The sequence below is a fragment of the Mugil cephalus genome, chromosome 3 (assembly GCF_022458985.1).
Source record: "Mugil cephalus isolate CIBA_MC_2020 chromosome 3, CIBA_Mcephalus_1.1, whole genome shotgun sequence".
In the NCBI taxonomy this organism is placed as follows: domain Eukaryota; kingdom Metazoa; phylum Chordata; class Actinopteri; order Mugiliformes; family Mugilidae; genus Mugil; species Mugil cephalus.
This window is the reverse complement of record NC_061772.1, coordinates 13,631,969-13,652,322: the sequence shown is the minus strand read 5'-3', so window position 1 is coordinate 13,652,322 and position 20,354 is coordinate 13,631,969. Positions and strand designations below refer to the sequence as shown.

Below are 20,354 nucleotides of genomic sequence, written 5' to 3'. Positions count from 1 at the left end.
TATGTTTTTAAGCCGCGTGCACAAAGAGGGTTTTTCAAATTATCTACTGAGGGCCGTTTAAGTTATATTACTTGCAAAGATACGCATGAAATCATGTAATGACTTCATGTGAAAGACGTTTGAAGCAACATAACCTTAATATACAGTATTTAAATCTGGAGAGACTTGAATGTGAGCGCAGCTTAAGGGGAAATGAAATGCCCTAGATGGAGTCTTGCAGGAATCAAGAAAGGCGGCTGAAGTCGTGGATGAATGCGATGTGAGACAGGACTTCTGATGAGCTAAGTGGCGGGAGGTGGAGGTGAATGGGTTGGAGGAGGAGGAGGGTTGCACAGATCCGACAGTGAAGTGACAGCTGACAGCGGCGGAGAAGCTGTTTTCCTATGTGACAACATTCTATTGGTTTAACTGCGTGAGCCAGAGGATGAAAAATAATCACGGTGATTGAATTTTAGATAAGCCATATTTGTCAGCTATAGACAGATCTGGTTGTAGGTAATCTGTCGCCACTGCAAATGCAGCTCAAACGTGAACCAATGACTGACGCTCTGATAGACCGCACGACCCGAATTTCTCGAGTGCTTTTGCTGAGACATCTGTCCGTGGGATTCTGCGGAGAATTTGACAAACATAGTTTGCATTAAATGCACGTTCTGAGTGGGCTGACAGAAGATAGACCATTTACCACTATACTGAACAATCTGCCCAGGGGCTGAGCAATTCACTCTCCCATATAGCATTTGTTTTGCTAGCCGGATCCTTTTATACATTCCTCTTTTACAATATCATGGGTTTCTTTTGCTTGTTTCTCTAATGTGTTTTTGCACTGTAAGGATTTACAGAGTTTGAAGATTTCAATCAGAAGCTAGCAAGTAGTTTTCTGGAGAGTCCAATTAGCCGCACATAGTGCTTTTACAAGAAGGGTAGACAGAAGGGGTGCATTATTGTTATTTTTCCCAGAGGCTTTGTCACAACTAATTCCAAACTATTGCTTTGAGATGGAATAACTTCCCCACACGCACATGCACACACACACGTAAAGCACAGTCAATCGTCGGAGTGAGTGAATACTGACCACACACACAACTTTCACCATAAACGTGTGCAACGGTAATAGCCACTAAGATCGAGAGCACCGCACATAAACCAGCTGTCAGATTTGTCTATACTAGAGGTCAGACAAGCGTAGATCTTTCCAAAAACAAAAAGACATTGCTGAGTATACGTTACCTCATGCACCTGCAAGCCTCGTGGCACTTACTAAATTGCAAATGTTAATCACAGTTTTTCAAGGCAGTTCATGATGCAGCTCATTCTGTAGGTCCAAATTATTCACTAATACAGGGACTGGAAAGTATAACAACTGTCTGACAAGGATGCAATGGAAACAGTATAGAGAGGCCGTGTTTGCAGTAGTGATTTAGTTTCCTTAAAGTGATGATCTATTTACTGTATGTAATGTATTTGCCTAAATGTATTTGCCATAAAAATACACATTCAGTGTTAGTTTTACAATAATTTTCTAATAGTTTTCTCTGGTACTTAGTGGAGGGCTGTGAAAACTTTATTGTCCACCTATAAGAAAAGGAATTGTGTGGTTTTTGTTCTTGTGTTTTACTATCCAGGGTGAACGATATTTAAAGGCACTCACTTCTTTTCATTTCCCCTATAGCATCACCATTCTCTCTTCACTTCCTTTTAATTTGTCTTTGCTCCCACTCTCAGTCTCTCTCTGTCTCTGTCTTTGACCACATTCAGTCTCCCTCTAATTGTTTGTTGACCATAGGGCATCTTACTGTTGTTACACCGAGGAGGATGCACAATCTGGGAAGACAGTGTATTAATGTATGTTCACAGCGATCTGAAACTTAATGTGATATACATGCAGCGCTTTTCATTAACGAAGAAGGTCACTGAATCGGCAAAAATAAAGAAAACTTTGGAACGGCAAAATTCACCTTGACTGCAGTTCATTCAGAATCACTCTGTTCACCTCACACCAGCTCATCAACCTCTCACTCCAGGACTTCCCCTCTCTCACTGACTTTTATGTCCTGCTGTTGACATACAAATCCCCACTGCACCCATTTCATTTACAGAGCTCCTCCTCCATCCCCCCCACCCCACCCCCCACCCCCTCTTCTGGCTTCTTCTCTGTGTCCAAAACAGTGTTAGGAATGCACAACCCCTAACCATCTGTGCCGCCACTGCTATTGACTCTATTCAAGTAATGCTCTGAAATGAAAAATTGGCAAATGCTGAAACTGTGAGAACTCAAATAGCAAGTATCACAAAAGACACACACACACACACTCAATGAAAGAGAGGACATTTTATTTTATAGTTGCGCCGTGCTAGTTCACAGAGCAATAAGACAGAGAGTTGCGGGAAAATATAATATTTTACGAGAGAACAGAGAGAAATGTAGATCAGCCTACGCTGTAATATGAAGATAGTTAACTATCTTTTCCTTCTTTGTCCTGCCCAGAAAAGCCTGTTTCGGTGGAGCTGAGCTGTGGTGCCGGGCCCAGCCATGTAGTCTTGGAGCCGGGTTTGCCCCTCTTGCTGGACTGCAACCTGGGGGCCAGCGACACACCTTTCAATGTCACGTGGACAAAGGACGGCCAGGTGTTGCCTCAGGAGGGGGGTGACTACCTGCAGCACCTGGTCAACGGTTCTCTCCTCCTGCTGCCCACGTCTGAGGGCGGCCATCCTCCCCAGGACGTGGAGGGGGGTTACAGCTGTGTGACTGCCAGCGCCCTGGGAGCACTCACCAGCCGCACTGTGAACGTGCTCTTAGCAAGTAAGTGTTCAGCAGCAGCCACTGCAGCCTGTTTTCTCCTTGGTGCTCTGGTTACAAGTTATTGGATGAGGCAGAATTGTCTGTGAGTCAGTGTGAGCGACAGCATCAGTCTGTCTATTCCTATTAGCCCCGTGGAACGTTCAGGAAATGATTAATCATTTAACTCATGGACAGTTTGACAATAAATTATAGGCAGAAATATTCAAATAATGCAGACATGTTAATGATGTTCAGTGACAGAAATCTGCATATGCCGAGGGTAGTTGGAAACCCTTACCTCAACGAAAGTGAATTCTACATTTTTCAACGTTCAAATTTCAAAAATAAAGTTATGTGCATATGTGCTGACTGAATTGTTTTGAGAAAACTGATATCATGTGAGTTATGTCCCTCATATTACTAAGACATTTTCTTTAATACAGTTGTATGTGGTAAACACAAGATTCAAGATTCTTTATTGTCGAATGCTCTGTAACAATGTAGTATCGTTACCAAATGGAATTCTTGGTACATGGAGCCTGAAATACAATAAAAAACTTGATAAAAACAAGCTGTCAAAGTAAGATATATATGTAGAATAGAATAGTGGAATAATAAAAGCGGAACTGTGCGTGTGAAAGACGGAACGTGTCAATCAGTGAACTTTAGCGGCGCCTTGGGAGAACACATCCATCTCAGCGAAGCAAATGAGCAGATTATAAAAAATGTGCAACTGTTCCACTGAGAAGTGGAAACACGTACAAGTACTCAGCAACGCAGAAACACACGCAACACAAGGTGGTATCGAGGGAATTTGCGGTACAAATGGACATGAACTTGGTTCTCTGCTGCCTCAGATAGGACCTAGCATGTTCCCTGGGATCAGGTACATTCTTACACAACACAAGTGTAGTGGGCGGAAAAGGAAAATAAAAAGATACACGACAATGGGGATGTAAAGGATGAGAGGACAACCTGTAGTTTTCTAATTACTCTTTGGAGGAGGCCTCTTTCTCTCACGCTCCTAAGTGCTAGTCTTTATTTGGTCATTAGCTTTGTGTAAAATGAAACCGCAACCTCTGTGGATGCCTCTTCTTTTGTCGGCTGTCACATGCCTATTTATGAGGATGTCTTGTTTGAGGGACAATAAGGGCTAAAGCGGAGGTAGGGGGTTGGATGAATGGTGGCAGAAAAGGTTGAAGAGAGTTTGCGGTGATGGTGAAAGGAAAGGCTCCTGAGACCATTAAGAATGACCTTCAGTTTCTGGGTGTGTATAGATGCATGTGTGTGGGTTTTTTTGAATTGAATCAGTAGCGGGCAGACTATGAGATAGATGTGAGCAGTGTGAAGGAGACCGAATGCATACTACCTCAACATTGACATTGAGCCGACATTCACATTTCCCACTGTGTCTTCACTACCAGGAATGAGACTGAAGAGAAAGATCACATCTGTGAAAACACATTATGAATGCCACCTGCTCTAGCTTCCCTGTTGCAATATATGATGCATGACATTCAGAGGCAGAGAGACCTTTTCTCTGTATTCATACACAGACAAAGAATTGATTTACAATTTATTGTTTTAGTTTCTAACTCTCACTTCTCCTTTGGCAAAATGACAGGCAGCGTACACATTTCGTTTTAATTGTAAATTAGGAGGGAAAAAGCAGTCTTTAATGTTAACTATACCACTTAAACCTGAAAGTCAACATTCCCTAATCCTGACAAACTTTCATAAACCATTTCAGTTAAATAGCTGATATCTGTCATAACCATAGCAGGTTTACAGTCTCATCCAGGAAAACACTCCTTGATTATATATTTGAAGCTTCAGGGATTAATATGCAAATATCTCAATACATTCTAATGTAATCTTTTTTTTCTCCTTTAAATATTTACAACTTGCCAGTTAAACGTGAATAGAGAATGACGAGAATAGCTGTTCAACATGTGAAATGGTAGTTCAGAAACACCGAACGCTGAAAGGGGTTGTAGAATTAATGTCAATGGCTTCCCTTTGTCAGCGGTGGAGGGCATTCCGGCATGCATGTCAAAACTGCACATATTTTCCAGTAGCTCTTAAAAATATCCGTCAAAGCTGGGGGCATGCTTGATGAGTGTTCACAGTGTTACTCGACCTTAAAGCAGGGTAGCAAAGAGGTCACGGGTGGAATTATCTGCGAGGGGAGGGGAAAAAAACGCTGCAATCTGATAGCTGTGGGGCCAAAGACTGGGGCATAGATAGAGGGACGACAAAGACAGAGAAAGAATTGGGGTAAAGTCAAGGGCAAGGGAGAGAGAAAGAGAGAGCCGCTGATAAAAGACAAATGAGGTGGAGCAAGGAAAGACAAAATGGAGACTTGTTGTGCAGCACGTTGAAGGGTTAAACTTTACATGGAGAAGTACCCCGAAAGAGCCGCCTGAAAGTGTTCCGTCGTACAGAGAAAGGCCTTGTTGCTAGGAAACAATTGGACATATTTTTGACCCTGTAGCTTAGTATGTCACCTTTGGCAAGGAGTGCTACAAAGAAAAACTGCCCTGTGTATCATCAGAAGCACAGGCTGGACTGTGTCAGCCTTGCAACATCTGATATGTATGATGCCGGCGAGATCTGCGGTGGAATTTCATCAAGGGCCTTGGGACCCTCATGGAGCCCTGAGACTAATATGATTATGCTTTGACAGAACGGAGGTGGAAGCCCAGCCAGTCGCCATTGTTCAATCACAGCATGGGTAAAGTGTCTTCTCCAAACAGCCGCTGACCCCCTTTGCATTAATGCGTACTCTCGCTTATCAGCTGTTATTCACCCCTCACATGAAGACGCCCCCCACCCCCCCCCGTGCGCACGTACACCCATGGAGGTAGATGCACACAGTGATCTAGTAATGTAATCACAAGCAGACCGTGTACAGGCATCAAGGCACACACTAGAGTAAACACTGAGGTACAAGTAGCTTGGCACACACACAAACTCATGTTTCTGTCTATGGAGTACTTTCTTCTAACATAATGCATTCCTTAGCCCCTAACCCTAACTATCTCAAGAAGGTGTCTAACCCTAACCCTAACATACCCTAGGTTTTCACCCTCAAAAAGTTGTGGGGCCCAAAAAGGACAGCCTGGGCCCACAGTGTTAGCATTCCTCAAGAGTTTGGCCCCCACAACTTAGTAAAAACAAGAACACACACACACACAGTGGCCCTGGCACCCTCTCGGGCAATCTGGCAGTGTTACAGGTTGTGTGTTTACATGAGGGTATCATGCTGCGTAATGGCTGGAAGTGGTGGGGGTTAATCATCAACACCTCCTGTAAAACTTGCCACGCAACAGCGAGTGCAAGTTTTCTGAAAGGAATCAAATGCTTTCCACTACTACGAAGCATCTGCCTCCATGCACTCATTGAGAAACTTTGTTCCCTTAGAGCAGCAGGAAAACACAGATGGCCAGTGTGCTGCCATGACTAACAGTTGGTATGATGGGGTTAGAGTAATCTCGGATAGTCCGCCCCAGTGTCTTCCTCAGGCTTACAGTAGTTTGGAGAAAATCTTGTGCAGAAAATTGGGCTAGCTGGAGTTTTGAAATCATGCAAGTCTGAAAACACCCACCTCTGAAAATGGTTCCTTTTGTCAGTTTTGAGTTAGAGTAGAAACAACCCCTTACACAGTTCTACCCTCTCAAGTTTTAATGGTTCAAAGTCTAATGACGTCAAACTGTGCCTCCACTCTTTTTGCCACTTTATAGCCATGTCAGTAATGGAATATTTTTAATACCGTTGGGGTCGATTAACATGACATTCATAATCCTTCATATTGTAACTGTTATCCGATGGACACAAGCATAAATTTTAACAACCTTGATGATTCCTTGACTTTGCATTCTGCCACACTGAGTCAAACAGATAACTCATCAAGTACAGTCCAAACTGTTTTGTGCTGTCAGGATTTTGACATTTGTGGTTTAGAGTTTAATTTCTTGATAACTATTGGACATGGACTGCCATGAAATTGGGCATGGACAATCATGTTCCCTGGAATTAACTTTTATTTCTCAAATTTTAGACATTATCAAGTCTAAATTCAGCCCTTCCTATACTGTTTTGTTTTAAACGTTGGGTTATATTCAGACCTACTACAGAAATGATGAGAATACTGTACCTCGCACTTGCCCTTGGAAGGCATTTATAGTTTTGCGTTTGGAAATACTTGTTTGAATAATTAATTGGGAGAGAAATTCAACCTTCTAACTCACAGCGCGCTGCTGACCAGTCACGGAAAGTTTTTCAGGAAATTAAAGAGAACTGTAGAAATGGATTAACACGTTTGGTCCCGCTTAATCACGGAACATTTATACGTGTTGGATAAGCTTAACATGTTTTCAGGCTGTGCAAGTCCAGTCTGCAGCGGTTATGTAATTGAGTCCCCGTGGAGAAAGTATATCACAGGAACCAGAAACAGTTCTGGTTATTTATTCATTCGATGCATCACCTGGTATTCTCAAATTTCACGGAGCACAAAAGTTGTAGGATATTAGTGGAACTGTGGATAATCTGAGTGTGTTCCGATATTTCTAGTCTGTCTGGTACTTGAAGTTTCCTTGTTTCCCTGCCTTTTCTGCCTCCGGTTGCCTTCTCCTCCTCTTTCTCTGCTCTCTCCTTTGATCCACCCCCACTCTTCACTTCTCAGTCAGGGCTACAGGCGAAGTGACTGGGACAGCCCGCTTGTTTTGTTCTCTCTTCCAACAGCCTGTTGGGGTCAGAGGTTAGAGGCCCTTATTCAGTGCTCCCTACCGCCCCCTGGTGCCTAGCGTTACCTGCAGGAGGCTTTCCCACATGAGAATTGGAGCCCTGCCAAGAGTTGACTTGGACAGAGAAATATTTGAGACAAGCGTGATTAAATCCCCAAAATTCACCTAATCGGGACATTCAGTGGTACTTAAATGGTCTGTGCAAGGCTTTAATTAAATTACAAAAAATTAAATGGTACCTGTAAAGATCCTGAAAGTATATCAAATGAAATAAAGAAACACAGCTGTTCAAACAAAAGCTGGCAATCAGATAACTGAAAGGGTCAGTTCCACGTGTGTCGTTTAAAGACTTGAGCCAACGAGTAGTGTACGGACCTCCTATGTGCAACCTGTGTAACTAGTGTAGGTGCATCCCATGGGGACTCCAGTGGAATGACAGCTGTGGACCCCCAGTTGTGAACAAATCACGTGTGATGTTTATTAAATTAACCTTTTCTGATGCATCATGTCAGAGATGTGTTACATCATTAAACAAAAAAAGTGTGGGTAAATATGGATGATTGTATGTGCTCGCCCACTATGTCTGCCTTTTTATGAATTCCATTTTTTTGTATCCCCAGGTCTGTCTAAGTTCCACCTGGAGCCGTCTCCCCAAACGGTGCCAACCGGGGGAGCTGCCCGCTTTGAGTGTCAGATCGAGGGAGTACCTACGCCTGTTATTACGTGGGAAAAGGACAAAGTGGCTGTCCCCGAGGAGACAAGGTGACCCCGCTTTGTTCTTGTTTGTTTTGCTTTTTTTAATATACTTGATAAAGTGCACCAAGTATGCACCTGATCATATTCCTCTTAATTTAGTGTGGATTTAATGCAAGCGCACCACAGTGACTGTGATGTCACGGACTCTGTTCAAGAGAGCATTTGGAGCCGAGCCGTGTGTTGACCCCCATATGCACATTGGAGTTTCAGTTGTCGGTCTAAATTCATTAAGCCTCCAAGTGTTTGACTCCCAGTGCGTATAAATCCTAGCACGGCTGTAGTCATCCGGCTCATTTAACAGCTACCGCCTGTGTGTCACAATGCAGTTCATTTGCGTAAACGTACATGCTGAGTTTGGAACTGAAGTGCAGGCCATTCCAATATGCGCTTCTTTATTAACCTTATTTAGTTCTGTGCCTATAGATTTGTACTTTTGGTGTTAACTGAAATAAGCAGCCTCGGATGTTCAAGGTGAAAATACAGCCAGCGTCTCCTGCGGTAATTTTCCTAATGTTGCCGGTCACTCTTGTGAAGCGCCAACAGCATCACAGCATCAGAATCACCTGTTTTCATCAGAGAGAAAAAGGTAAGGTAGCGGAGCAGCAGTGGCCTCACAGAGGGGTAACCATTTGATTACATTCAAATTCATGAGTTCTTTTAATTAAAAGCAGGCCAAGGACTTTCACATGCCCCCACGCTGTCTGTCCCCAGCTGTGAATCTGAGTGCACTACAGCTACAAAGTGAACCTGGAAAATCAGAAAACCTTTTAGTCATCTAGTTTTACATTTGAATTATCATCCTACGCTCATTAGCCTGTGTGCCATTATGTATGCTGCCTAATTACATTAACCTCATCATTTCTGTTTACATTCCTGCTGTACATACTGTATCTAAGTGAATTCAATACAAGTAAGACTTCATAATGGTTAAGGCCAGACCAGGTCAGAAAGAATTTGGTGTTTCAAGGCACAATCCTGTGAACATGTCTCCCTCTGTCACTTCTTCATATCTCACAAATATTTTCATTTACTGCGCCAGTTAAAAATATGAAATGCGAAATTTCAGCGTGGCTCTTCTGGCCCTGGAATTTGTTTCCAGCCTCACTGCGCAGCCCTGAGTGTTAATGGCTGCTGTATCCCTGCATGACCCACACACAGCTTCCTGCTTATAAGGTCTTATTGGAGGGATGCTGCTCTCCCACCTCAGGCGCTGTTAATGGCTTCTCACAAAAACGAACTAAAGGATGGCTGATAGATTGCTGGCACTTTTCTCTGTTCCCTCCTGCTTTAATGTGGCTTTACTCTCTATTGCTTCTTCTGCCATCTCTTTCTCTTCTCTAATGCCCCCTTTCCATCTTTATTACTGGTGCTTTTCTATCCCCGTTCCTCTTCATTCATGGCTCCCCAGCTTCCTCTCATTATCTCTTTCTTTTCTTATTCCTTGTTTTTCCCTATACATTACCTGTCTTTATTCTCCCTGTCTCCCTTTCTCATGTCCCTCCATTTGCTTTCCAATTTGTGAACATCCTACCACTAGTCATAGTTCGGTTGGATTAATAGACTATAATAAAGACAGTACGAGGCGGGGCGGCTTTGCCAGGGCCATAGGTGAGTGAGATGTGGTGATATGTAGGATTTCAGGAGAGCAAATATCAACATGTGAGTAGACCTTCTACTGTATGCCAAACATACAATTCACTTCTATTTTATAAGGTTTATACTTCTGTGAAGCTTAATGTCATGTCTTAGTCCATCAAGCAACTTTCATCGTCCGTTTTCAGACCCTGTTTTTCACTTTCATTCCACTTTCTGAGTTGTGTAACTAATAATTGTAAGCCCCCTTTTTGTACAAAAAAACCCCACTCTCCTGAATAAATAAGGATGGAGCCTTGTGAGGATTCAGGAGCTGGAGCCCTGCAGAGCTGATCCGCTGGATACTTTATGCTCTAGATCACTAAAGCCATTTATTCAGTTGTTTTCCTCTGTCGCTCTCATTCGTAATCTTTTCTCCTCTGCTTTGCCCTGTGTGCATCAGGTTCATATCCCTTCCCAACGGGGTGCTCCAGATTCTGGAGGTGACCAAGGAGGATGAGGGCGTCTACCGCTGCGTCGTCTCCAATTCTGCCAGAGAGGACATCAGTCATGAAGCAAGGCTCACTGTCACCACAGGTGAGCCCTGCTGCAGTGCTTTATAGAGACTGAATAGATGCACCGCAAGGAGCTTTCGGGGAAATCTGTAATGTGACCTCTTGGACAACATGCTTCAGCCGCATAAGGTCGGGGCGTGAGTGTCGGTTTTAAATCCAAAAATTCAGAAAGGGTTATGACTAGCATATATATGTGTATGACCAAACATGTGTTGTTATTATAGTAACAGATTGCTCTATTATTCTAATAATATAATTATTGCAATAATTTGATCTGCGATGGTTTTCCATTACTTTACTTTTTGCTCTCAAAACACTGAACTGCTGCTTCCACATTACACTCAGTTGCAGTTTGATACCGGGCCGTGATGAGCTTCCATATTTAATGCGATGCGAAAGGTACGCGTGTCAAGGTGATCACACAGAAACTTTTCCACTCCAGCGGATGAATCCGTAAACAGCCTTCTACTGTCAAATTGCGCCTACATCATTCTGCGCAGCGAAGGACAGCCAAGGGAGGCACATTCGAGCGGTCAGGGCTTTGAAGACACATTATAATGGAATGCATTACATGAAAGTACAGTGGACCTGTTTGGGAACGCATTCATAAAGGATGCATTTACTCTAGCTGTTCCAGGACTGTGGTCACTACAAGTAACAGTGTTTAGACCAAACTCTGCTGGACCAAACTCTAGCTTTAATTAGATCGAAACATGGCGTTATTAATAACCACCTACTTTCTATAGATGAAGTCTGACCTAGAGTGCATCTCAAACGTTTAAATGTTAAAAGCACATTTTGAAACAGAATTAAACATTTTGACCTCAAGTCAGTGAAAACAATAAAGAAAAAGCCTCCACGGCTAGATTGCTGCTCTGAATTGATGTCTGATACTCAGGTCGTCTCATTGAACACGGTCTTATGATCATTTGCCTCACCTGTCCTTCAGAATTATTCTGCTGCAGCATAGAATATCAAGAAACCTTTTTCTCTGTGTGTAGTGACTGTGTTCACCTTCCATTTGGCTAGTGGCAGTGGACTATACACTTTTAACGTAGTCTTCCAGAAGTGTCTGACTCCTCCCGTTTTGTTGAAAGAGCTCACTCACAGCATGCGCGTTATTTTTCAGACGTCTCATTACATACGGCATGTGATAGGACTGCATTTGAACAAAGACAAACCAACAGGTTAAAAACAAATGATCCAGTCTGCATGATCCCAGTATTTTTGTCTGTTTCTGGACTTCAGACCAACTCTCATATCGACACCACAGAAAGAGGAAATCAAAGCCCCAAAATGTACATTAATTCAGACATTTCATTATGTTCAAATTTATTAAACTAGACTAACGCTATTGTTCATCTATCAGACATCACCGCACACCTTTTCCCTCTATGATCAAACTCCCGTGGTGACTGTAAAACACTTGCTTTAGTGGATTACATGGTGCAGTGAATCGATGAATGCCATTGTGTGTGGTGTGACTTCACCATTAGGCAGCCCACATTAAAGCCGCGCTGTATTATCTGCCTCTGTCACTATAGCCAGCCGGAGATCAGTCAGCTTTAATTGGCTGCTCCGTGGAAAGCTTTGTGTCCTCTTTGAATCACGACTTGTGTGTCTTTTTAAAGAAAGAAAAAGAGAAGGCCGAGCCATGCAAGTGAAATACGCTTTGTTGTTTTCACAAATATTTGTTCATCTTTTTTTCTTTTTTTTTATTTTCAGTTTGAAGTTTAAGTTTTATTTTTTATATTTTATCTCATAATTCATGGGATCTTGTGCTACTACATGTATTTGTATACAAAATGCACTTTGGTCAACAGTTGCAGAAATCTATACTCACAATATTCATATAGGCACACCTTGCTGGTTAAAGTTTGGACCACCTTTTGCCTTCACAACTGCCTTAATTCCACCACATCTCAAAGGTGCTCTATTGGATTGAGATCTGGTGACTGTGGAGGCCGTTGGAGTACAGTGACGCCTTTGTCATGTTCAAGAAACCAGTTTGAGATGATATGAGCTTTGTGACATGGTGCATTATCCTGCTGGAAGTAGCCGTCAGAAGATGGTACACTGTGGTCATAAAGGGACATGGTCAGCAACAACTCATCAGACCAGGCAATGTTTTTCTAATCTTCTGTTGTCCAGTGTTGTTGAGTCTGTGTGAACTGTAGTCTCAGTTTCCTGTTCTTAGCTGACAGGAGTGGCACCTGGTGTGGTCTTCTGCTGCTGTAGCCCATCTTCTTCAAGGTTGGACGTGTTGTGCGTTCAGAGATGTTATTCTGCATTCCTTGGCTGTAACAAGTGGTTATTTGAGTTACTGTTGCCTTTCTATCATCTCCAACCAGTCTGCCCATTCTCCTCTGACCTCTCACATCAACAAGACATTTTTGTCCACACAACTGCCGCTCACTGGATATTTGCTCGGACCATTCTCTGTAAACCCTAGAGATGGTTGTGTGTGGAAATCCCAGTAGATTATCAGTTTCTGAAATACTCAGTATCAACCTGTCTGGCACCAACAACCGTACCACGTTCAAAGTCACTTAAATTCCTTTTCTTCCCCATTTTGATGCTCGGTTTGAACTTCAACTATAGCGATCAGCTGTAACATTATGAACACCTTCATAATATTATGTAGGTCTCCATTGTGCCTCCAAAACAGTTGTGAATCATCAGAGAATTGAAACTGATCTTTTGAGGATGTCCTGTGATGTCTGTCAATAGGATGTTCTTAGTGGGGGCCTTTGGGTCCTGTGGGTTGAAGGGAGGGGCCTCTGTGGATCAGGCGTGTTCCAGTGCATCCCACAGATCCTTTGATGACAGATCAATTTGGGATCCAGTGAATTTGGAGGCCAAGTTGTTCCTAAACCATTTTTGTATGTGTGTGTCAGGCTTCATCCTGCTGGGGGTGGCTGCTGCCATCAAGGAGTGTCATTGCCATGGGGTGGGACTGCCTGGTCTGGTCTAGGTGGCTCATACATGTCTAAGTAACTTTCACACAATTGCCAGGTCCAAAAGATTTCTGGCAGAACATTGCATTGTTATAGGATGGTTATTTACTTCTCCGAGTGGTTTTAATGTTGCGGCTGATCGTGGTGATGTGATATGTATAAACTGTATGTGACCTTGCAGCTATCACAGAGCTTAGAGAGGACAATTCTTAAGACTCTAGTGGAGTCATCACATGAACCAGATGTCGGATCTAATACCGTCACCTCACTCTTTCTTTTCTTTCTTAACACCCACAGCCAAGCTTTGACAGATCAGTGTTGAAGTCATCAATTCACGCGCTTAGCTCGAAAGCATATAGAAATATTCAGCTGCTTTAAAGCCGCTGTCTATAGTTTTCTCCATTCTTCTTTAACTCCTGCTTTATTTCTTTTGCTATTCTGAACCCACTGCACCCACCCCTGTGAAGGCGCACCCTGTAGCGCAGCACTCGCAAACACAGACTGACCCACTTAAAGCCTAATGCATAACCAAGAGTTGCTGTATGTAATCCCAATGATTAATTTATAATGTGTTTACAGAAGGCCAAGGCTCTTTCCTGAGATCATTAGCATTATGAGCTGCTGAGGACTGAGCAGAATTGCAGGGAAGTAAAGCCCCCTCACACCAGCTGTACCTTAGGGGCTGATACTCAGGAAATAAGCATCCTTTCAATCCATAAGCAATACGCTTTGAATAACATCCTTTGTCACTGGAGAGGTGGGGGTACTCACCAGCTCGATAATTGAGGCCATTCTATCAGGTCACTTAATGTTTTTGGTTTTCTGAAACATTCTTTCTTTTGTGTTATTACCTCGAAGCATCACCTCCTTTCTCCATCTAACCACCTCTGCTCAGTCGGCACTTTGCGCTGATGGCGCATTTTTGAAAATGTACAGTATATTCTGTCATTTATGCTTTAAGGGCCATCATCCGGTTTTCCAGCAAATGCTCTCACATCAGTACCCCTCTGATCAAGATTTCCCATTAGAGTCAGAGCATATCCACATCCGCCGTGTGATGAGAATTAATTGAGCCCTAACTGGATACCAGGAAGGCAACTCCAGGGACGGTTTTGATGTCAAAGCCCTCTGAACTGACAGGTCCTCTGAAGGCATCCTCAAAAGCTCTTTGGATCCTGTCTTGTCTCCCAGCTGAATAGAATACAGTGCGCAGATTTTCTAATACATGACAGTTATAATTTGACATGTGAAATTGAAGCTTCTCACAAAACCCGAGGACAGGATGGTATTAACTGTGACTTACTGTAATGTGTTCTGTGTCTGAAATTAGGCACTTCAGTGGTGAGTAGTATTTGAATTACAGGGGAATCTGTAAACCTTGTCAGAGAATCTGTATTTGGCTTACAGCACTCTATATTTAGGGGTCTATAACACTCTTTTTTTGCTATTATAGGCTCTACTGAAGCCCTGAACACAGTTGTGATTGTGGCGCCGCCTCAGAATGCCACGGTGGTGCTCGGCCATCCCGCCGTGATGGAGTGTATGGCGCAAGGCCAACCCAAACCCCTGGTGTCCTGGAGCAGACAAGGTAACGCTCTCAAATGTTCTGACTCACTCTTTTCTCTCTCTGCATTTTAGGCCTAGATGTTTTTTTCTCTTGTTGGTGCATCTGTCACACCTTCAACCACATCTATCCGCCTCTCTCACAGAACAAACACACGTCGGCAAGGCGGGATCAGATTTGTGGCACCTGAAGCTACGCCGGTTGTTGTTTCAGTGATAGCAGCTGTCTCTTCCAAACTCCTCTATTGTGCATTGAGTCATACTTTACGTAAAATCATTTGTCACTTTGATTCATGCACACCTCCGCAACCCTGACACTTCAGCACGCACACGCGATGATGTGATGTGAATTCTTCCTGATTCCCTGATGCTAGTCTAGTCTAGTGCTGCATCTGAAGTGATTTCCTCGCTTCACTGTACAAAGAACCACTCCATCATTCACCACATGTGAATTTCAGAGCGGTGGCTGGTGCTTGATCAGTGATTATTGCCACTAGGTGATGATTTTTATCTGTGGACAGTCTTCACTCGACAAGATGGCGGACAAACTAAGTCGGGGTCTATAGTGTGTGAAGAGTGAATGATCTCAGACACGGCCTAGGAGTGTGCCAGTGCAGACGCCTCAGGGAACCCGTGCTGAAAAGTCACAGAGCCACCTGTTGGTCAGTCTGTATGATTACAGGTCAAATCCCCTGCTGTTCAAAGAGCTGCCTCTCTCTTTGTGTTGTGTTGTTTCTCAGGCAACTGAAAGCCCACGAAATGATCTCCACTTTTCTCAAGGCCAATCTCTATCTTTTTTTCCCATCTCTATGATCTGGGGCCATCCTTTGTTATTCTCCTTTGCTTTCTCCTTTGAACAGACGGAAAGCCCATTTCCACTGATGTGGTCGTCCTCGCAACAAACCTGGTGATTAGGGACACGAGGCGTCACCACGCCGGCATCTATGTCTGCCGGGCCAACAAGCCAAAGACCAGAGAGTTTGTCAACGCAACTGCTGAGCTGCATGTGCCTGGTAGGAGTGGTGTTATTTTTCTGCATGTAACGATTAGACATTTCTGAAAGGTGTTTCATTGAAATTAGCGACTGAATGTTGGATTTAATGAAGCGTGTTCAGTGAATTAAGTAAGCCGTGAAGGTTTTTCTTATGTATAAGTAAATGAATAAGCTCCTGACAGATGTACAGTAACTACCTTTGTAGCTCAGGGGTTAGCTGACCTGTTGTTACATCACTTTCCTTCTTTTCCATATCATCTCTTTACCTTTAGAGTGTTATCAGATAAAGCTGTTGAGTCCATGGCTGGAGTATTTCATAATCCCTTTTCAAAATTTAATTGGAGGACTTTTATTAAAGTACAATATGGATAAAACAGTAAGAAGCAGGAGGACAAGGATGAGCGAGAACGGAATAAATCAGACATCCGCCACAGTTTTTTAAAAGAATGACACTGTTTTTCCTAGCTGTTTTGTCTTTTGTCAACTGTAGCTCTGGGGGTGCTTTAATCAGTCATTTGAGTCATTGTAATGTAGGCTGGAAACATTCAAGTAAAAGAGTCACAAATAGGAACTTTGCAAGATATGGCATTCATCCCACATTTTTCTGGTCTACAGAAAGAGTTGTGTTGCGTAATGGGGCTTTCAGATAAAACTGAACGTCAGGATTTACTCCAAAAGGCTACATATTAAATCCATCTCACATAAAAAGCTTTTGCATTTGCTGTTAATGCTACTGCACAAGTCAGTTTTTTGATTCTTCTTTCCCAACAGCCCCCCCGGTGATTCTTCAGCCCCCAGACACAGTGTCCCTCTCCCGGGGAAACACAGCCAGGTTTCTTTGCAACAGCTCTGGGGAGCCTCCTCCGGTGTTGCACTGGCTGAAGAATGGCCGACCCATCAAGTCATTCAGGCGAGTGAAGACCCAAAGCCCTGGAGTTCTGCTCATCAACCAGCTGGCTCTGGAGGATGCAGGCTACTACCAGTGCATAGCAGACAATGGTCTTGGCACGGCCTGCGCCACCGCTAAACTGACAGTCATCGTTAGGGAAGGTCTGCCCAGTCCCCCTCACCACCTGTCTGCCACGCCCTACTCTAGCACTACTGCCCTCCTCACCTGGGAGAAACCCGAATACAACTCAGACCAAATAATCGGCTACTCTGTGCACTGCCAGCGTGCTGCAGGTGTGTCCCTTCAGAAGTCAGTGTGTGGTACTATGATATGAGCAAAAAACAGGATTTGATTAAAATATTTTTTCTCCTTTCCAGGCTCCGATAATATGGAGTATCAGTTTGCAATGAACAATGACACCACTGAGTATCTTGTCAAAGAGCTTCTCCCCCACACTGCCTACACCTTCTTTGTGGTGGCCTACTCTCCCATGGGTGCCAGCAGTCCATCCCTGTCTGTTACTGTAGAGATGCTGGAGGACGGTGAGTAATCGAACACAGTGGAGCACATGTAGAAGTGAGGCCATGCTGGTGAAGTAAGGTCAACCTGGGAGGCTTTCAGCGGGCAGCACGAGACAGCCCACTCTGTTCTTTCTTTCCTTCTTTCAGTACCCAGCGCACCTCCTCAGCTGTCTATAGCTAGCACTTCTCCTACAGACATCAGGCTGATGTGGCATCCATTGTCCTCACAGCTCAGCCGTGGAGCTGTTACCCGCTACCGCATCGAGTACAGCACACTGGATCAGGGTGAGTAGCGTCTGCTAGCCATGACTGACACTAAAAAGCAGCAGTGTGACACATTGAGTCTAAACTGTCATCCAAAGAACTTTCCCTGAACACATGGCACCGTTGCGCTATTTGCAGAATGGCGCTTCGGTTTATTGTGCAATTTTTGCATTGTGTGGCTTTGTTTTTTTTTAAATCTGAGTAAGTAAGTTCATAATATTCTATAACATCTATAATATGTATCTGATTTATTCTCTAATAAATTCTTCCTTACATAATTAAATTTACACATTATGAAAGACAGTTAAATTTGTGAAGAGCATAGTGGGAATAAATTCCCTGCCTTCTGTTTCTAAAAAAAGTTCATAATGAGAGTGCACAGCCTCAGAAATTGGTATGACAAGGTTAATTAATTTCTACAATGCAAAAGTGTTTTTGCACAGTAGAATCATTTATTCTGAATAACCCCTCTTCGACACACGCATGGATTTCAAGCTCACTGTACGTAGAATGTATTTTCTCAGGTTGTCCCTAAGAGACAGAAATATACATAAACATACATTAGTGCAGCAGCAGCATATTTCTGGAACAAATTAGACTATTTCCTGATTCATCACTTCTAAGAAAAAAATACAGCTCTGCCTATTCTCTAAAAAAAAAAAAAAAGTATTCACGGAAAATAGCTACTACATTAGTATATTTGTGTCCTAAGTATAGATGTATGTACTGTGTCTTCCCACAGTGGACACTGTGTTCTCCGTTGAGGTGGGGGGGAACGAGACTCAGTTCACACTGAGAGAGCTGCAGCCCAACCAAGCATACCGACTGAGGATAGCAGCCGGAACAGGCGTTGGCTTTGGGGTTCCCTCCGAGTGGGCTCAGCACCAAACATTAGCCCACTACAACCACAGCGACCACAGCACAGGTAAAGAAAACACCTTTTAAACCTAGAATTTAGGGTAACACTTTCTATGAAGGTTGTTTTTATAATGCCATATGAATGCACTCATAATATTTTATAAGGTTTGGAATGGTTTATAAGCATTATAATGGTCATTATTACCATCTATACATATTTACAAGTCGTCATAACCAACTTCATGATGCATTATGACAACTGGTTATGAATGATTAGAATTTTAATCTAATTAGTGCATTATAAATATGTCAGTATCTGCCTAGTCACTTGTTAATTTTATGATGCATCATAACTACTTTGCTTTGCTAAATGTGTATAGTGATGCATAATGAGATTTGACTACTACTATAGTCCTTTATATCTGTAGCTATAAGTATATGTAATAAAGTTATAATAATGTATACATCTCTCTACAGCACACAGTTATACACAGCTATGCAATATAATAAGTGCTATTTGTAGGCTCTAAGTAAAGTGACAAGAATATGACACTATTATTAACAGATATAAGTTACTATGAGTAATTAAAAGGTGCAATGAACTAAGTCCTGAGTCTGGCATCTTTACCCCATATGCACAATATTATAAAAGTTAATATCATAGGTGTTATTTGTTAGCTTTAGGTAAAGTAGTGCAAATGAGGTGTTTTTATAAATAGATATAAGACTATTATAAACAAATATGAGGCACTATCAAATGAGAGCCTGGACAGTAAAGACAAAAGGAATGCATTTAGTTCACTTTATTTTCATTTAAACCAACACACATAATCAGAATGATTATCAATGCTCTGAGCACATTACACAAACACATGAAACATGTGAAACAGGCCACAAAAGTGGCACGGCGTGGTCCTAGAGATGTGGCTCTTAAAAGTGCCTTTGGGTTGGTGAGGTGATTCAGGGTCAGAGGTCAGGAGATGGTTTGACAGCAACTACAAGAAGAACAGAGGCAAATCTTTAGTGCTCTAGCTGGGTTTGTTTTTTATGCAGTTATTTTATGTTTGATTGAAAACACATAAACAGATCACGTTTTTTTGTTTAAAGCAGCCTAATGAGACATTTTGTTACCGCATATCATGCAGGCACCGCAGATTACCCGTAGGTGGCTTAAGCTAGCTACACGAAAGTTACCAGACACGGCTAGTTTTAATTCACAAATTAGATCGTTTTCATATTCCTGCGTTTAATGATTGAAACCATTCGAAATCATTGCTTTAATACGTAAACCATGTGCTTCATGTAAGCAAAGTAAGGCATTAGCTCACAAAACACTCGCAGGACAGAGACACATCCTACCTGTCCTAGAGAGGGCTCAGTGGAGAAAGGCCAAAAAAGCCGCTTTACGACTAGTACATACAGTCAATGCTTTACGACGGTGGGAGGAGCTGGGGAGGGAGGTGGGTGGGTGGGGTCAGAGGTCAGAAGTCAGAGGTCATGGACTAAGGAATGACATTTCTACAATAATAATAATATTAATAAAAACGATATTAAAATAATGTCTGACAGCATTGCCAGTGTAGTGGTACCTTGCCGTACATAGGAAAAATAAATGCTGACATATCTAGCGATCCTGTATAAAGAAGCCAAGCCAGGTTGTTAAATCCCAACCTGGTCTCACAGTGGATGTGAAACTGTCACGAAAATAAATCTATTGTTTACCGTGTCTGGTAACTTTCGTGTAGCTAGCTTAAGCCACCTAGGGGTAATCTGCAGTGCCTGCATGATATGCGGTAACATAATGTCTCATTAGGCTGCTTTAAACAAAAAAACGTGATCTGTTTATGTGTTTTCAATCAAACATAAAAAAAAACTGCA

General features: G+C 42.7%; 1 protein-coding gene across 2 annotated transcripts in view; it reads left to right on the top strand.

Annotated features, from left to right (window-relative positions):
• igdcc4 (immunoglobulin superfamily, DCC subclass, member 4) overlaps nt 1-20,354 on the top strand; it is a 48,108-nt gene that overhangs the window by 13,600 nt on the left and 14,154 nt on the right. For both annotated transcript variants that reach the window (XM_047581294.1, XM_047581295.1), the window contains exons 2-10: nt 2,489-2,803; nt 8,148-8,289; nt 10,319-10,452; nt 14,841-14,975; nt 15,811-15,963; nt 16,716-17,126; nt 17,211-17,375; nt 17,502-17,639; nt 18,361-18,543. In XM_047581294.1, the coding sequence (XP_047437250.1) occupies nt 2,489-2,803; nt 8,148-8,289; nt 10,319-10,452; nt 14,841-14,975; nt 15,811-15,963; nt 16,716-17,126; nt 17,211-17,375; nt 17,502-17,639; nt 18,361-18,543 (1,776 nt within the window). The remainder of the gene's footprint in view (nt 1-2,488; nt 2,804-8,147; nt 8,290-10,318; nt 10,453-14,840; nt 14,976-15,810; nt 15,964-16,715; nt 17,127-17,210; nt 17,376-17,501; nt 17,640-18,360; nt 18,544-20,354) is intronic.